The sequence below is a fragment of the Doryrhamphus excisus genome, linkage group LG19, assembly GCF_037039965.1.
Source record: "Doryrhamphus excisus strain RoL-2023G ecotype Guam linkage group LG19, RoL_Dexc_Guam_v1.1, whole genome shotgun sequence".
Taxonomy (NCBI): Eukaryota; Metazoa; Chordata; class Actinopteri; order Syngnathiformes; family Syngnathidae; genus Doryrhamphus; species Doryrhamphus excisus.
In genome coordinates, this window is record NC_136375.1 from 5,980,557 (window position 1) to 5,999,659 (window position 19,103).

Genomic DNA, 19,103 nt, shown 5'->3' on the forward strand with positions numbered 1-19,103 from the left:
AGCTTATTAAATCCTACCCCTCCATCTGGTACTTTTACAATCAGTAACTGTTACATTTGTTCACTTCCTGCTTTTCATAATACAGTTTAAGGTTTTTTTTGTTTGTTTGTTTTTTTAAATAATGCACCTCGTACCGAAGTACAAAGTGATATGACCATACAATGACATAATGGGTACCATAATGGGTACCATAGTATGTGTCAATATAGTGATATATATAGCACATCATGACTGGTTCAAGACTCTTCATCCTTGTATTTAGCAAACATCAACTGCTTGTATTGTTTCTTGAATTGGCTCATCGTTGTGCATTGTTTGAGGTCCTTACTCAATCCATTCCATAGTTTGATTCCACATACTGAAATGCTATGGCTTTTTAACGTAGTCCTAGCATAGAAGTGTTTCAAATGTAGTTCTTCCCTGAGATCATATTTCTCCTCTCTTGTAGAGAAGTATAGGATGACATTTTTAGCTAATTGGTTGTTTTTAGCCTTATGCATTATTTTAGCTGTTTGAAGATGAACTATATCAGCAAGTATTTGTGATTTTAGAAATAAGGAGTTAGTATGTTCTCTGTAGGCGGCATTATGAATTATCCTTACTGACCTTTTTTGCAGTACATTTAGCGAGTGAAGATTGCTTTTATAGTTATTACCCCATATTTGGAGTTGCCAATTAACCTACTAGCATGTATTTGGAATGTGGGAGGAAACCGGAGTACCCGGAGAAAACTGCTGTCTGCGCGCTAACCACTCGACCCCCGTGCAGCCCCATCACATCTAATTACGAAATTTAGTTTTACATTTTTTTTTCTGAATAAGACATCCGACTTGCAAGTCATGTTGCCAGCTTGTATATTAAAAGTTGAAATACTTGGAAAGCAACTGGTGGGCCGGATTCAAACGTTTGGTGGGCAGCATGTGGCCTCTGGGCCATAGTTTGCCCACCCCTGATATTCATTCATTCATTCATTTTCTACCGCTTATCCTCACAAGGGTCGCGAGGGAGTGCTGGAGCCTATCCCAGCTGTCTTCGGGCGAGAGGCGAGGTACACCCTGGACTGGTGGCCAGCCAATCACAGGGCACATATAGACAAACAACCATTCACACTCACATTCATACTTATGGACAATTTGGAGTGGCCAATTAACCTAGCATGTTTTTGGAATGGGGGAGGAAACCGGAGTACCCGGAGAACTGTTGTCTGCGCGTTAACCACTCGACCCCCGTGCAGCCCCATCACATCGAATTACGAAATTTAATTTTAATTTTTTTTTTCTGAATAAGACATCCGACTTGTAAGTCATGTTGCCAGCTTGTATGTTAAAAGTTGAAATTCAAACGCTTGGTGGGCCGCATGTGGCCTCTGGGCCATAGTTTGCCCACCCCTGATATAATAAATAATATAATAATAATATATTATAAATGATATATAAATAATAAACAACAATAATAATAATACATTTATTTGTATAGCGCTTTTCAGAGTACTCAAAGACGCTTTACAGTAGAGAAAAAAAGAAATAAAAATAGAGTTGAGTAAAAACAGTAAAATTAAATTGCATTAAAATACAATATCCAAACATTCATTCAGAGCTAAAACAAGGCTAAAAGCAGGGGGGGGGTGGAGAGAGTTTAGCGAGTGAAGATTGCTTTTATAGATATTAGCCCATATTTCCACACAATAAGTAAGATATGGTAGAAAACCAGAGAGCAATAAAGAGCGTGGAATGATTTCTGATTGAGAATAAGTTTTGCTTTGTTCAATACTGAAATATTTCTGGCCACCTTATGTTGTATATTTGTAATATGAGGTTTCCAGCTCATATTTTCATCTATTGTGATCCCCAGAAATGTATTTTCGTTCACCCTTTCAATGTCCACACCATCTATTTGTATTTGCTGGTGTGTGTCCTTTCTGCTCTTAGCAAACAGCATGATTTTAGTTTTACTTAAGTTCAAGGAAATGTATAACTGCCATAACAACCTTCAACATGGTTCCATCATCCCAATTTTTTCATATTAGGTTTGAAAATAAGTTGAAAATCCATACGTCGACTAAGTTGGCACCCCCTGCTGGATAAATATCATACATAGTAAAATCTGCTTGATACACCTCCTCAAACCAGGGATACTAGTACCAAGTACTTCATCCACATGCCCGCCGACTCACGTGAACCCCGATTTGCGTGGGGGTGTGAGGGCCCGTTCATCATCTTTTTTCAAAGAAAGTTTCTCAAGTTTACCTTTGGGCGTCTCCTCGTTCACGGCCTGGAACTGGGGCGTGCTGGGGTTCCAACTTCCTGTGATGATGTAAGACTTCCCGTCCGAGCTTTTTCCCATTGATTCCTACAGGGTCACACACACACACAGGAGGAAATGAGCTAATGGCCGCACATACATAACTTACATACACTCCATAATTAGCATTAACTTTAAAAGTCACTTTGCTGAATTCTATATCATATGATCAAAGGTTAAGAAGAGTGCATGAATGCACATTTTGCACGGTTGCATCTTAAGCAGCGCTCCAAACTACAACAAGAAGACATGGAAGTGAGACAAAAATGTTTTGCGGAATCAATCTACTGCAAAGAAGCATTCGAGTGGAATGTGCAAAAGTTCATAGTACAACCATTAAAAGGCAGAATGTTGCTAAAATTTGTATTGAATGTGATTTAGTGGCAAGTCACGATGACAAAGGCAAAAGAGCTTTCTCTCTTTCAACAGGGATTGCCGCAGATTGCTGCTGAGTTGGATGCAGGAAGACTTCCTGTGGGTTGATGGAACAAAAGAGCAAAGTGGCAGACAGCCCCAAAAAAAGAGTCGCAGTATCCCATAGGCTGTCTAATTCAAAAAAAATTCTATAATGTACAATTTTTCTTCTTGCGATATTTTGACTTTATATAGCGACTCCGTAATCAAGAGAAAGCAGAAAGAAATAAAACTAAACCAAAAATTCCCAAATATTAGAACTTTTCCCCAAGCTAATTTTCCCCAAATGACAACGTCATAATATTTTGTTTTCCATCAATTCATCTTCTATGCCTGGGTGTGCTGGAGCCTATCCCAGCTAATTTTGGGTATGTATATACATATACATTTCAACTTAGTGATAATAAAATGAGGTAACAAGTTTCTTTTTTTTCTCATAATATCATGAGTTTATTCTCGGAAAATTTTCTCTTAATATTTTGACTTTATTCTTGTGTAATTACAGCTGTTTTTCATTCATTTATTTTTAGAATAAAAACTATTTCAACTTTGATTGTAGATTATGACTTTTATATTTTGACTTTGTTCGTGTGACATTGTCTTTTTTTCAACTTTATGCTAGTAAAATGATGCTGACTTTCCTAATAATATTACCTTATTCTCGTAAAATACTTATTATTACTCTGGTTTGATTCTTGTGTAAAATGCTGATTTTGGTTAGAATTTTGTCAGCCAATCACAGCACATATACAGTAGACTCGATCTCAATACTACCCCTTAAAACCTAGGGCCAGGGGCACGGAGACACTAAGAAATAATGGGACACCATTTGATCATGATGACATCATGATGACATCATGGTGACATCATCACCCTTCATTGCTAGCTGGCTGTCACGTAGGCAAACGATGAGACATAATTAAATTGTTCATAGAAATTGTAACATTTATTGCAAAGCTGTGATACAAATAGAATGTATCAAATATGGAATACAAATTCATTCTTTCATTCATTTTCTACCGCTTTTTCCTCACAAGGGTCGCTGTCTTGGGGCGAGAGGCGGGGTACGCCCTGGACTGATCGCCAGCCACAGGGCACATATAGACAAACAACCATTCACACTCACATTCATACCTATGGACAATTTGGAGTCGCCAATTAACCTAGCATGTTTTTGGAATGTGGGAGGAAACCGGAGTACCCGGAGAAAACCCACGCATGCACGGGGAGAACATGCAAACTCCACACAGAGATGGCCGAGAGTGGAATTGAACCCTGGTCTCCTATGGAATACAAATAACAATATCAAAAATCAACAAAACTAAAGCATCATTTTTGGCTTGATAAGGTTGATTTGGCCCCGCCCTCGTGCTGTCATTGATGTTCTCTGTCAGATTTGCCTTTTGTCGTATTTGACTTTTCCAAAGTGAGAGGGTAGCGCCATCGGGATTCCCTGTGCTGACGTCACTTGGCGCAGCATCTCCTGCAGGAATGACACATGCATGATGGATGGGCTACAAATAGGAACTTGTTGTAAATACAATCATAATAGTAACATAGTAAAAGTGTGCTGAAAACAATGATGCGGTGTGCTGTCCACATGTTGTTTACATGCTTTATTTAGTGGACTTCCTGACCATTCATACTGTTTATGAGTACAATAGACATATCCCACCATGTCAATGGCTGGTGGCCTACGGTGGTTCGAATCCACAGCAAACACACTACCGCGATGTGCTGCCTTGCATGGATGATTAGATTGGAAAATACAACTCACAATTAGCATGCTAATGTGGTGGCTATCTCCATCTAGTCATTATAGTGCATTACAGTCAAGTTATGTATCGGTGTGAGTCGGCTAGGTATAGCTAGCGGTAAGCAACAATTCAATACATGGAGAATATTTACTACATGGAGTAGCAATGTATTGAATATATAATAAGACATGAATGACGTCAATAATTACTTACATATTTATGTTTCTTTCCGTCTCCACACTTCCATCTTCTCAGCAAGTGTTGTAGCTCCGCCTTCCCCTTCCTTTCAAGTCTGGTCCTCGAGCATGTTAGGTTTAAGGAGAATTGGGACACCGCAATACCGGGTCGGGGATAAGACAAGGTCCAAGTGGTAGATTTGGGATTCAGCCATATGAAGAGTACCCAAAGGAAAACCACGCAAACACGCACAACACGATGTCCGGTGGAGTTTTCGAACCCAGATCTTTCAGATCTCCTGACTGTGTGTCCAACACTCGAACCACTCATCCACCGTGCAGTTTTTTTTTGTTGCTTTTTTTTACATTATATGACATTTTTAAAATGTGCTGTGGGCCAGTAAAAACAACATACACGAGCGACAAATGGCCCCTAGCCTGCACTTTGAACACCCCAGGAATAAATGTTCACCCACCAGGTCCAGAAGGTGCATGTCACTGTTCTTTACATTCTTCCCAGGGCTGAGCAGAAGACCAAAACACCTATGGAGGAAAAAAAAACATTATTTCGAGAAGAAGAGAAGATGATTTTACTCCCAGTGAGAGAAACACAGGTAAAGAGCGTAGCATGACATAACACATAGCGAGTGTCTTGGAGGATATTTAACATGTCATCCTGTCTGGGTGCCGCATATCATGACAAAGCACCAGCAGGGAGATTTATGCAACCATGGAAAATGAGGACACCACAAAGAGCAGGAGACTTGACATCCATCACGCTCTTGTAAAAGCTGGAACATATGAAGTGTAACACGCGTAAGGAAGGCGCCCTGGGTGTTTATCGGCGACAGCGGCTACTCTAACCCAAATGAGATGAGGCGAGCGTGTCGCCAGCGTGTCATCCACGCGTGCATCGATCAACGTATGTGCATGTGTATTGATACCTCTCAATGGCCAGCTCCTTGTTGGACGTCTGCTGCACGTAAATGACAATTTTCTTGCCCATTCCTGCTCGCAGCTTGAAGCTCTGCTTGTCCTTGTCCTTCGCCACAGCGCTGGAAGAAGACCAAGCGGTGTAAATCAATCACAGCCCATAAAACACCAAACGTAGCAAGCCGGTGTGACTGACCAATGACAAGCGTGGAGATGAATTAAACAGCGGGAAACATTCAACTATTCTTTCTGCAATGACTGCATGAGAGATTGTAACCCATAGAAGAAAAGTCTATCCTGGATAAATTAAGCAGGAGTCGAGCCGCGGTCAAATAAAAATAACACGGGTGGAAGGAAGCAAACACATGATCTTCATCAGCGCTCATCATGTGAGAGAGAACGTGGTGGTTCCTAATTTAAAGGATATCTTTGTTGTCAGACTTCCAAGAAATTCATTGAGGGCATAGTTTCATAACACACGGGGACCCAGAGTGATGCTTGGGGGCCATTTTGGCCAGCCACTTGTCTTTTTAGTCTAAAAATACACGGAATTCATGACGAATTATTATTAGACTTCTTCTTTTTTCTCTTTGGGTTTTCCCTTCAGGGATCGCCACAGCAAACCCATCTCCTCCATGTCTTCTGCATTCATCTCTCTCATGTCTTCCTTCACTCCATCCATAAAGCTCCTCTTTGGTCTTCCTCTACGCCTCCTACCTGGCAGCATCCTTCTACCAATGTAGTGACTATCTCTCCTCTGGACATGTCCCAACCATCTCAGTCTGGCCTAAAGGACTTCATCTCCAAGGCCTTAACATGTAATGTCCCTCTGATGTATTCCTTCCTGATCCTATCCATCCTGGTCACTCCCAATGAGAACCTCAGCATCCTCATCTCTGCTACCTTCAGTTCTGCTTTATTCTGCTTCTTCACCTCCTTTTCATAATCTCTGTTGTTCTGGACTGTTGAGCCCAGGTACTTCAAATTCTCCACCTTCTGTATCTCTTCTCCCTGTAACCTCACTCTTCCACTTGGGTCCCTCTCATTCACACACATATATTCTATATACTATATATATATATATATATATATATATATATATATACATATATATATATATCCACTCTAGCATCTCCTCCACCTGTTCCCTACTTCCCTACTCTCACTACAAATCCCAACGTCATCTGCAAACATCATAGTCCATGGAGATTCTTGTCTAAGCTCATCTGTCAGCCTGTCCATCACCATAGCAAACAAGAAGGGGCTCAGAGCTGATCCCTGATGAACTCCCACCTCCAGCACATCTTACCGCTGTGTCTTCCAGGCTCATACATGTCCTGCACCACTTCAACATACTTCTCTGTTACTCCAGAAGTCCTCATACAATACCACAGTTCCTCTGTAGGCACCCTGTCCTAGGCTTTCTCCAGATCTACAAAAACCCAATGCAGCTCCCTCTGACCTTCTCTCTACTTCTCTATGAACATTCTTAAAATGTAGATGCAAATACTGCATCACGGGTCAACTCTTTTTTTGGCATGAAACCATACTGCTGCTCACAGATGCTGACTTCTGCCCTGAGTCTAGCTTCAACTACTACTACAACTACAAATTACAATTAGGAAGTACACCAATTTGTCTACATTGTAACACAAAACCTTTAGATTTGCCCTGCAAATTCACAAAATGATTTATTTTACCTCATTTAATTTATTTTTTTATTTTCTCACAGTTAATAATTCCTAGCACTGTCGATAATGTTTTGTCACGAGGCATTGGGATGTTGCACTTAGACTTAGACTTTATTTTGCGGTCCTTGAATGATCATAGTTGCGTGCACCGTGACTCAGATTCCATTTGTTGTGTCAATCATCTTAAATTATCATTCGTGGTGAGCAGCGATACACTTAGTACTCAGTGGCAAATGAAGAGGACAGGGCAGGGTTCTGGAGCTAAATCTAGTCTGCTACAGTGGAACCTTGGTTAGTGTCACGACTCTAACCAAAACAGATGCTAACCAAATTTCTTGTCCCCATAAGAAATCATGTCAATCCACTTCATCCGCTCCAGGAAGCCACAAATGTCAACACAAAACATGTTTTTAGAGTTTTACAATCCTAGATGCATATAAATGATGAATGAAAGGAATAAATAAACATTTGTGATTAGTTTTACCTTTATAGAAGACTTCCCAAAGACACCATGTTGCAGCGAGAGCAATACCTTCCTGTTTTACCAAAAAGCCAAAATGGAGCCAAAGAAAAACGCACCCTGACAACTTTCCGTTTGAGCGGCTACAAGATACCTCAATCGGATTGGGGAAAGGAATATTCCACCTCTGTTAATCCGATTATATATTCATTCGGATTGGAACTATTCTTTTTGGAATGAGGCGTATACAAAAGGTTAAATTCTTTCTGTTTGAGCAAATAAACCAAATGCAATTGGAATATTTGGGTCCACATATATGTGGATATTGACATGATATTTGCAAATGATGATTAATAAATGTTAATTATAAAAAGTGATATTGGATAATTCCTCACGGCATACCTGACAATTTCTCAAGGCAACACTAGTGTGCCGCGATCACTGTCTGGAACCAGGAATTGTTTTAGAGGATTCTTGAATATAACTTGACCGTACCTGAACGTGCCCTTGCCATCATCCTCCTTGATCTCCAGGCTGACGGTGAAAGTAAACAAGTCGCTGTCGGGCGTGAGGGGGGCAGCCTGCTGGGACGCCAGCGCCGCCTTCTTCGCGGACCGCCGAAACGCTGTGGCAAAGCTGTAGAGTATCCTGCTCACCTGCGGAGACCGCAAGGGCACAGAGACAAAGCAATGTCAAGAGAGTGTATTTTCCATTGAACAGGGGAGGGCCAAATGCAGCCCGCGGGCCACATGTTTTAATCCGTTTCCATATTACACATGATACAACCTATCTACTGCACCATGTGGGCACATAAATAAACATATGCAGTAAGTACGACACCCATGACTAAAGAAGACTATATATTGCCGCCGCAAGGCATGCTGGGTAGCTTGTGGCACTCATCCGGCTGCGTTTGTTGCATTTTTGTTAGTTTGCCAAACATGTGGAGAGGGTCATCAAGGAAGTCAACAAGGAGAGACATTCACATACTCCTGAGATGCAATGTTTTATCAGTCATGGTTCATGTTTTTGTTGCCACATGACTACCCAGCATACCCTGCGGGCACTTGTATGTAGACAACAAATATTATGTTCAGCGTTTAGTAGTTGAGATGTGATGAATTAACCTGTTGCGGATGTGTTGTGTTATTTTGGTGTATGTTGTCCTGTTTTATGACCAAATATTCATACATGGCCCCCTTGGTCACGTTTTTTTTTAACTTATGTGGGCTGCGGGTCAGGAAAGGGCCGTTCAAAAGTGCGGGAGAACTTCATAAGGAGTGCACCAATGCTGGACACAGGCTTCAAATATTGAATTCCTGTTGTCAAACCTCGCCTTAATAGAAGGCTCTTGGACTCCTGGGCAAGAGGAAAGGAGGACTGGTCTGTTTTTTTTAGTCTTTTTTCTGATGAAAGCAAGTTTTGCATCTGATTTGGCAACAAAGGTCCCAGAGTCACCATCAGAAGAGCACTTTAGAACAGGGGCACCAACACGCGGCCCACGGGCCAAATGTGGCCCGCAGGACACTAGTTTGAGGCCCCCGCCTTGATATGAAAGTTTAATGTTAGTGCGGCCCGCGCAAGTTTGATATGGATGCTGTATGGTATCACGTACCCAGAAAAAATTATTACGTTTGATTAATGTTCATGTTAAAGGTTAAATAACTGTTAATAATTATCCTCCCTATCCGTGTGGAAGTGGTAAGTTTTTGGCTATTTAAGTTTAAAGGAAATAACTTGAAGGCTACCGTTTAGGTCGCTAGCTCTCTAGTTTGCGAGTTAGCATGTGTCTCAAGACCCTGCAGTTGCGCAATATGTTGTAAATAAAAAGAGTATAAATGTGACTATAGTCGTGTTTTGTCATGTCTACAGGGCTCTAATAATGAAATATATTTATTTGCATATTATGTGTTTATACCGTATAATATGTCAAATTTACCTTTTAAGTTGAATTGCAGAAATACAACACAGTTTTCAGGATATTCTACTTTTACGGCTGCACGAGTTCTTCCCGGGTGAATTGAGGGGAACCGTGGATTCCAACAAGATGGAATTAATTGGAGCCTAAAATGCGATCTGGATATTTTACTAGTTTAGACTCCCCACTCAACTCCAGCTAATGTACGTGTGTGGTCACAAACAGGGCCCTAAATCAAAGCGCTTGGCACCTGGATTACTTTGGGTAGCAACCCTGCAAGGTTGATGACCCCCAGATAATAAATGGCAACTGCTGCTGTTAATATTCAAATGATTTACTTACTAACAAAGCAGTGTAAGAAACAGGAAAAGAGATAAATATAAGTTTGTCGGAGAAAGTCCTATTTTTGTCGTTTTTGTCACCTGATGGGGGTTTCTATTTGCAAAACAAATCTCATCGAGTTCATCACTGCCATTCAGGCGGCCGTCAGCTCCACTGCAACGTAGATCTAAAACGTAAATGTTTCTTAATCTTCGTGAAATGACTACTCATCATTTACTTCATGTCAGGTTGCCAGAGCGTGTGATGGAAGAACGTTGTGTGCTAAATAAACGAGATAGATAAAAGGTGGAGGCCGGAGGCCAGTCGTGTAATTACGACGGTGTCTAGACTTTGAGAGGAACTCGTTGAGATCAAATATTAAAATGATTTTTTTATGATGAAGTGACGGCCAATTTTCAATGAACAAACTGAGAATTAAGTTTATTTGTAGTTGTAAACATATTAAAGTGTTTTTACTCGCTTTTTGGTTCTGCTCTCTAAAATAATAAAATAATACTGTTCAAAGTATTGAAGCACTTGACTTCATATTTGTTCTTTTTTGCTTTGAGCAGAGCTCAATATTTGTTATAAAGAAGACTGATGATTAGATGTTACTTGTTCCATCGTTATTTATTTTTAAGAGAATGTGCTACTTCATTTTAGCATTTTTTCATTTCATTGATGATTGACTTTTTCGAAAAAAATATTGGGATATGTATCTTATATTTATATTCAACACAAAAATATCAGCATAGGAGTTTCGGCCCACACAGCCCAGCCCAGGTTAGTCCATCCCCAAGGTCAATTTGGGGTCACCTGTCTGAAGAAGAAGCAAACTTTCCCTGAGCGTTGTGTTGGCTTTAGCTCACACGCGGCAAAATACTCAGCTGACATTTTAAGGTTTAGTGCGAATTCTTAGCGTGAGGAAAAAGCATTTTGAATTTGCACCTGAGGTGGGTGGGGGGGGGGGGGGGCAAAGCAGCGCCTTAACCCCCCCTTCTCCTCTTATGCTGAATTATACAGGCGGTGACACTTCCTCTCCCTATCACTTCTGGTCCTGGGGGGTGGATTTCTTTGCTATGTTGTGTGCGTGGGTTATTCGGGGGCCGCAACTCAGCCTGGAGTGCATGACATAACCCCTTTGCAGCTCCCAAACACTGACACGGCCCCTGCAGGGGTTGGGGTCAACGACCGAAGACAAGGTCAAGCAGAACACTTCCAGCAATACCAACGTGCTTTTATGTCCACATTTTTGCAACGCAAAGCTTGCTCGGTCTTCACTTCACATACACTGAATACTGCCAAGCGACCTGGGGATAATACCCTGACCAACATACTGTATACTGTGTACTCTATACTCTATACCAGGGGTCTCAAACACGCGGCCCGCAGGCCAAATGTGGCCCTCAGGACACTAGTTTGAGGCCCTCGCCTTGATATGAAAGTTTAATGTTTAAGTTTGATATGGATGCTGTATGGTATCATGTACCCAGAAAAAATTATTACGTTTGATTAATGTTCATGTTAAAGGCTAAATAACTGTTAATAGTTATCCTCCCTATCCGTGTGGAAGTGGTAAGTTTTTGGCTATTTAAGTTTAAAGGAAACAACTTGAAGGCTACCGTTTAGGTCGCTAGCTCTCTAGTTTGCGAGTTAGCATGTGTCTCAAGACCCTGCAGTTGCGCAATATGTTGTAAATTAAAAAAGTATAAATGTGACTATAGTTGTGTTTTGTCATGTCTACAGGGCTCTAATAATGCTTTGTTCATTTTAATCTGAAAAAAATAATTTGTCTACCCACCAACTATGTGTGGTTTCTTAAGTTTTTATTATTTGCCGTTTTATTATTATTATTATTATTATTATATTTATTTATTACTGATTGATTGATTTTCTTTATTCTTGATTTGTTTATTTATTTTTCATCATATTTTGTGCAGAAAAATAAAAATTAAGATATTTGAGAACAGTGGAATGTTTTATCAGAGCTTTTCTTGTAGAAAATCCGAACTAAAGCACTGAAAAAGTTTGTATATTTTTCTGTTTTTAATAAATGCGTTGTTTTTTTTTGAAAACCTGATACGGCCCAGCCTTGCCCAGACCCTAGCTCCAGTGGCCCCCAGGTAAATTGAGTTTGAGACCCCTGCTCTATACTAATGCCTTATACCAGCAGTTGGGAGCCCACCAATAGCCACATCCCCGCGACCCTCGTGAGGAAAGGCGGTAGAAAATGAATGAATGAATGAATAGCCACATAGTAAAGAATGAAAGGATGTGTGAATACAAGCAAATTGCATTCTCACGCTCCCTGGCAGTTCACCACAGCCACCCCCAGGGGGGGACACGCCCCACGATTTGAGAAGCACTGGCCTGAGGGAAGGGCTGAATGGCAGCACAGAATTTTTATTAAAGCGTTAAGATTAAAATGAACATGGTCGCCCGAGGACACGATCGCACATTGAGACATGGGTGTCCAAGGGTTGGCCCGTGGGCCATTTGCAATACAAGTATTGTTCAAGAAACTTGTCTTGTTGGTGATTCCGAATACAGTCTTCTGTCACTCCATCGTGGTTCACTTTTAACTTTCGCGCTTTTTAAAAACTATTTCACAGCATAAGAACGCTGTTAAAGGCCAAAGCTGGCCCTTTAAGAAGTTGAGTGTTGTAGTCTTCTACGTTCTGATTGGCTGTAGAATGTCTGCGACTCTAAATGCAAACATTTAAATCCTTGTCTCACAGAGTACACCGTGGAGGGGATAAACACGACAACAAACTTTCCATCATTTCAAGGAATGTCAGCCTGCTCACCGCCTCTTGGATCTGACAACGGAACACATGGATCCGGAAGATCTCAGCATTGTAGTGGCTCTCAGTGAACGCAAAGCAGTCGCTCTCTGGGGTGCCGTCGTGGCCGCGCACGCAGAACAGGATTTTGTAGATGGGGTAGTTGGCGATCTCTGTGCTGGTGTGGGGGTCCAACAACCTGGGAGAATAAGAATAATAAATAAACATACAAAATTCAAAATGCAGGTTTCTGGTTGCAAGTGGTCCCCCTTCGTGAGGTTAGTATCAGACGGGGCGTCACTATGTTCTGAGGAAGGGGGGGCCTAGCCCCGTGGAGATGCACAGGACAATAATAATAATAAATGTATAAATGAAGTAGACCAAGGGTCTCAAACACGCGGCCCGCGGGCCAAATGTGGCCCGCAGGACACTAGTTTGAGGCCCCCGCCTTGATATGAAAGTTTAATGTTAGTGCGGCCCGCACAAGTTTGATATGGATGCTGTATGGTATCATGTACCCAGAAAAAATTATTACATTTGATTAATGTTCATGTTAAAGGTTAAATAACTGTCAATAGTTATCCTCCCTATCCGTGTGGAAGTGGTAAGTTTTTGGCTATTTAAGTTTAAAGGAAATAACTTGAAGGCTACCGTTTAGGTCGCTAGCTCTCTAGTTTGCGAGTTAGCATGTGTCTCAAGACCCTGCAGTTGTGCAATATGTTGTAAATAAAAAGAGTATAAATGTGACTATAGTCGTGTTTTGTCATGTCTACAGGGCTCTAATAATGCTTTGTTCATTTTAATCTGAAAAAAATAATTTGTCTACCCACCAACTATATGTGGTTTCTTAAGTTTTTATTATTTGCCGTTTTATTATTATTATTATTATATTTATTTATTACTGATTGATTTTCTTTATTCTTGATTTGTTTATTTATTTTTCATCTTATTTTGTGCAGAAAAATAAAAATTAAGATATTTGAGAACAGTGGAATGTTTTATCAGAGCTTTTATTGTAGAAAATCGGAACCAAAGCACTGAGAAAGTTTGTAAATTTTTCTGTTTTTAATAAATGCGTTTTTGTTTTTTTTTTTTGGAAAACCTGATGCGGCCCAGCCTTGCCCAGACCCTAGCTCCAGTGGCCCCCAGGTAAATTGAGTTTGAGACCCCTGGTTTACAGTAAGAATTGGTGGTATTCTATTGGTAATATTGGTAATGAAGAGTCATGTGCCGTGAAGGAAGAATAGACAATGCTGGGAATATTAGCCCATGATGTGACACTATCTACACAGCAGATGCAGCTCAGATGAGACCGTCTGCAATGGCGTTCTCTGGTCCCCTACCTGACGGTGCCTTCCGACACGCCCGGGACCGACAGCGTGACGTCCAAGGGGAGCTGGCACTGCCCCCTGAGGATGCTCATCATGCGCAAGGCCTCCACCTCGCTGCGGGGGGCGTTGACCGAAGCGCACCCGAGATATGTCAGCTGACTGAAGACCACGCTGTCTTCATCTGGGATGGGACTGCCCGGGCTGCCGTCTGACGATGATTCGTCTCCTGTGGAAGAAGGGATGTTAGCATGCTAATCATGTCTACGTGTCCGTAACACAGTAGTCTGTCGCCTTTAGGCAACAATAGGGGTGTTATTTAATGTCTAGAGGTCTCTAATATAAAAAAACATATTTTGATATTTACAAGAAGATTAACAGGTTTGTTTGCCTAATATGTTTTATTTTCTCTTATTATGACTACTATATTGGATAATGGGAGTGCAAAAGTGACAATAGGGGTGTTATTTAATGTCTAGAGGTCTCTAATATAAAAAAACATTTCGATATTTACAAGACGATAGACAGGTTTGTTTGCCTAATATGTTTTATTTTCTCTTATTATGTCTACTATATTGGATAATGGGAGTGCAAAAGTGACTATAGGGGTGTTATATAATGTCTAGAGGTCTCTAATATAAAAAAAACATATTTCGATATTTACAAGAAGATAAACAGGTTTGTTTGCCTAATATGTTTTATTTTCTCTTATTATGTCTACTATATTGGATAATGGGAGTGCAAAAGTGACAATAGGGCTGTTATTTAATGTCTAGAGGTCTCTAATATAAAAAAAACATATTTCGATATTTACAAGAAGATAAACAGGTTTGTTTGCCTGTTTTATTTTCTCTTATTATGTCTACTATATTGGGTAATGGGAGTGCAAAGGTGACTATGTTAGGGGTGTTATTTAATGTCTAGAGGTCTCTAATATAAAAAACATATTTCGATATTTACAAAAAGATAAACAGGTTTGTTTGCCTAATATGTTTTATTTTCTCTTATAATGTCTACTATATTGGGTAATGGGAGTGCAAAAGTGACAATAGGGGTGTTATTTAATGTCTATAGGTCTCTAATATAAAAACATTTTGATATTTACAAGAGGATAAACAGGTTTGTTTGCCTAATATGTTTTATTTTCTCTTATTATGTCTACTATATTGGGTAATAAGAGTGTAAAGGTGAGCATAGTGGTGTTATTTCATGTATAGAGGGCTCTAATGTTACAAATCACATTTAGAAAATCGTGAACAGGTTTTCTCTGCCTAATATGTCTTATTTCCTCTTATTATGTTGACTCAATTGGGTAATAAGCGTGTAAAGGTGAGTATAGGGGTGTTATTTCATGTCGAGAGGGCTCTAATGTTACAAATCACATTTAGAAAATCGTGAACAGGTTTTCTCTGCCTAATATGTCTTATTTCCTCTTATTATGTTGACTCAATTGGGTAATAAGCGTGTAAAGGTGAGTATAGGGGTGTTATTTCATGTCGAGAGGGCTCTAATGTTTAGAAAATCGTAAACAGGTTTTCTCTGCCTAATATGTCTTATTTTCTCTTATTATGTTGACTGAATTGGGTAATAGGAGTGTCAAGGTGAGTGGTGTTATGTCATGTCTAGAGGGCTCTAATAATGTTAAAAACCGTGTTTAGAAGGACGTAAGCAGGTTTTCTATGCTCTGAGGATATTCTACTTCTAAATCCAGGTATGTGTCCTACTTGATGAGCAGTTAGTGGCCATACATGAGGGATAAGTGTGCATTTATTAATACTATATATTCATGAAATAATGACTCACCTCGATACGACCGCTCATTCAGCTCGCTCTCCTGAGCCGTCTGAACGGGAAGCGCCATCTCCACCTTGGGCGAGGGCGCGCTTAGTGGGTCGGCGCCCGGCGCTACAGGGGAAGCCGTGGTGGCGAGGAGGCCGTGATGATCCCCCGTGCCCGCCTGGGCCACCGACGGCTCCATGAGGACGTCCTCCAACTCCCGTTGGAGCTGCTGCTCGCTTCCATTGCCCACGATCTGACACAGGGTGCATAGATGGCAGCACATCAGTGGCAAACTACCAAAACTCCATTAAGCTGCCATTAACAAATAACAACTACTGTGTTCCTCTTTGCTGCTGTGACATGTCAATCACCCACAACACCGTTCTGCTGACTGTACGGTGCTGTACTGTCCTTTGGCCTTTGAGAGAATATTCTGGGAATTTATCATCTGCTTTATATCAGGGACCTCTAGTGGGTCAGTGAGGGTAAGTTGTTAGATGTTATTGAATGCTAAGACACTGAAAGTGGAATCTTCAGGCAGAATAGAAGTCTAGCTAGTACAACATAGACTTATTTATTACTTATGAAATATAAAGAACTTATCATCCATAGCCACATACTGTAGGGAGCTCTACAAAATTGTAAACAGCCAAATGGCGCCATATCCTGTCATTTTAGGTTTGGACACCCCTATTTCAAGGTTTCTTGGACTTTTTCGCATGGCAAAAACACATAGCAAAAAAAAAATAGCGGTGGGAGGTAGTGAGGGGGCTTAAGGCTTGTTTCTCCTTGGATCTCAGGTAGACACTCGCCCGGCGGGGACGTCTCCTACTTTCCTTGCGATGCACGCTAATAAAGCGAGGCGCTTCCACGAGCCAGCAAGTAAAGGAGGCGGCACAAACACAACAGAGTCACCACGGGATCACATGACAGAGCCGGAGCGAGAGAGACACACGAGCAGCAAAGAAAGCGATACAGGAAGGAAGAGGACGTAAAGGGGGAAGAAGGAGACACTGACCTTAAAGCTGACCCCTTCCTCTGAAATCACCTGCGTTAAAGACAACAAGTTTAGACTCCTCTCGGACTTGATGGCTGACTAAGTGTGCAACAACCAGACTGTGATGTCGGGATGGACGAGTGAATGAGGTGATTTGACCGTTTCCGGACCCTCTTAACTTGCTTTATCGCTCAGGAACGTTCAGCGTGGAGATGAACGGGCCAAAAGCTGATCTTCTTCAAGACGGAGGGCTCTTTCTAGTATCTCATCCCACCCATGGTGCTGAAAAGTACCCAAAATATGTATGGTACACTACACTACTGCTAACTACACGTGTGGTCTTGTGGCGCCATCTGCTGGCTGCCATACAGCAGGCGTCTTCCACGTGACAGGATGCAACTTGGACATGTTAGGAAGCACGTATGGAGATATGCTAACAACAAATCATCTGTCAAGACAAGTGCTAGGTGTTGTGTAGGTGGAAAAGCATATTATTCATAGCAACTTCACTCCTATCCCATTTTTGCTGCTCGTAAAGTGATATTTTTAGAGTCCACAAACGGCCTCCGGGCAGAGCCACGGCAAATAGATGGAGACAGCTACTTCGGGAAATGAAATCATAGCAAATGTAATGAAAGACAAGAAATGCCTCCGCACTGGGGGGTGGGGGGGTGGGGGGTAACCGGACGCTTCCACCGAGAGGCTGAGGATGGCGTCTTCCCTGGCGACGCGACCTTGTGACACAGCGTTATCGTGACCATTTCAAGCATGTGCAGCCATGCTGGCACGGAAAGCATCAGCCCGCTACCAACCTTCTTACTGATCTCCTGGTCTCCTTGGATGGGTCTCCTTGGATGGGTCTCCTTGGATGGGTCTCCTTGGATGGGTCTCCTTGGATGGGTCTCCTTGGATGGGTCTCCTTGGATAGGGCTCCTTGGATAGGGCTCCTTGGATAGGGCTCCTTGGATAGGGCTCCTTGGATAGGGCTCCTTGGATAGGGCTCCTTGGATAGGGCTCCTTGGATAGGGCTCCTTGGATAGGGCTCCTTGGATAGGGCTCCTTGGATAGGGCTCCTTGGATAGGGCTCCTTGGATAGGGCTCCTTGGATAGGGCTCCTTGGATAGGGCTCCTTGGATAGGGCTCCTTGGATAGGGCTCCTTGGATAGGGCTCCTTGGATAGGGCTCCTTGGATAGGGCTCCTTGGATAGGGCTCCTTGGATAGGGCTCCTTGGATAGGGCTCCTTGGATAGGGCTCCTTGGATAGGACTCCTTGGATAGGACTCCTTGGATAGGACTCCTTGGATAGGTCTCCTTGGATAGGTCTCCTTGGATAGGTCTCCTTGGATAGGTCTCCTAGATAGGTCTCCTAGATAGGTCTCCTAGATAGGTCTCCAAGATAGGTCTCCTAGATAGGTCTCCTAGATAGGTCTCCTTGGCTAGGTTAGTAGCAGAGTTACTGTTAGCAAAATAGCATTTAGCAGCAATCAGCAGAGGACAGCAGCTGGAACACTAAAGGCTTGTACACCGTGTACACCGTCCAAGATGCTCCTTGTAGTGCCCATATGTCGCCATAGCCATTATTGTTTACTGCAGGGGTGTCCAATGTGCGGCCCTGGAGGCATTCATGGCCCACCCCTGTTTTTCATTTGGACCGCAGCATGTTTAAAATATATTATAATGTAAAAAAACAAAAATCAGCAGTCCTTTTACAAGAATATAACCAAAATATTGTTAACAAAAAGCTGTCATACAAAGGGGAAAAAGTTGTATTTTTTCTAGAATAAAGTTGGATTATAATTTGAAAAAATAAAGTTCAAATAGTAAAGAAAATGTGATTTTCTTTTTAAGTTGTAATGTTATAAAAAACAAAACAAAAATATGAATTAAGTTGTGATTTTCGGAAAATTAGATTGTGGAAAAGTTCTATAATGTTACCACAACAAAGCCAAAAAATAAAGAAAGAACATTTACAAGAAGGATAAATAATAAATAATAAATAATAAATAATAAATAATAAATAATAAATAATAAATAATAAATAATAAATAATAAATAATAAATAATAAATAATAAATAATAAATAATAAATAATAAATAATAAATAATAAATAATAAATTATAAATTATAAATTATAAATTATAAATAATAAATTATAAATAATAAATTATAAATTATAAATTATAAATTATAAATTATAATATTATGAGAAAGAAATCTATGACATTTTAGCAGCACAAAGTTGAA

General features: G+C 41.0%; 1 protein-coding gene across 2 annotated transcripts in view; it reads right to left on the reverse strand.

Moving 5' to 3' along the window:
• Positions 1–19,103, reverse strand: part of rabgap1 (RAB GTPase activating protein 1) — a 78,322-nt gene that overhangs the window by 54,101 nt on the left and 5,118 nt on the right. The window contains exons 3-10 of one of the 2 annotated variants that reach the window (XM_058056308.2): positions 16,880–16,909; positions 15,886–16,114; positions 14,098–14,311; positions 12,779–12,953; positions 8,228–8,388; positions 5,593–5,703; positions 5,125–5,191; positions 2,247–2,349 (exon numbers count right to left, since the gene is read on the reverse strand). In XM_058056308.2, coding sequence (XP_057912291.2) covers positions 2,247–2,349; positions 5,125–5,191; positions 5,593–5,703; positions 8,228–8,388; positions 12,779–12,953; positions 14,098–14,311; positions 15,886–16,114; positions 16,880–16,909 — 1,090 coding nt within the window. The remainder of the gene's footprint in view (positions 1–2,246; positions 2,350–5,124; positions 5,192–5,592; positions 5,704–8,227; positions 8,389–12,778; positions 12,954–14,097; positions 14,312–15,885; positions 16,115–16,879; positions 16,910–19,103) is intronic. The other variant, XM_058056309.2, reaches the window with a different exon arrangement.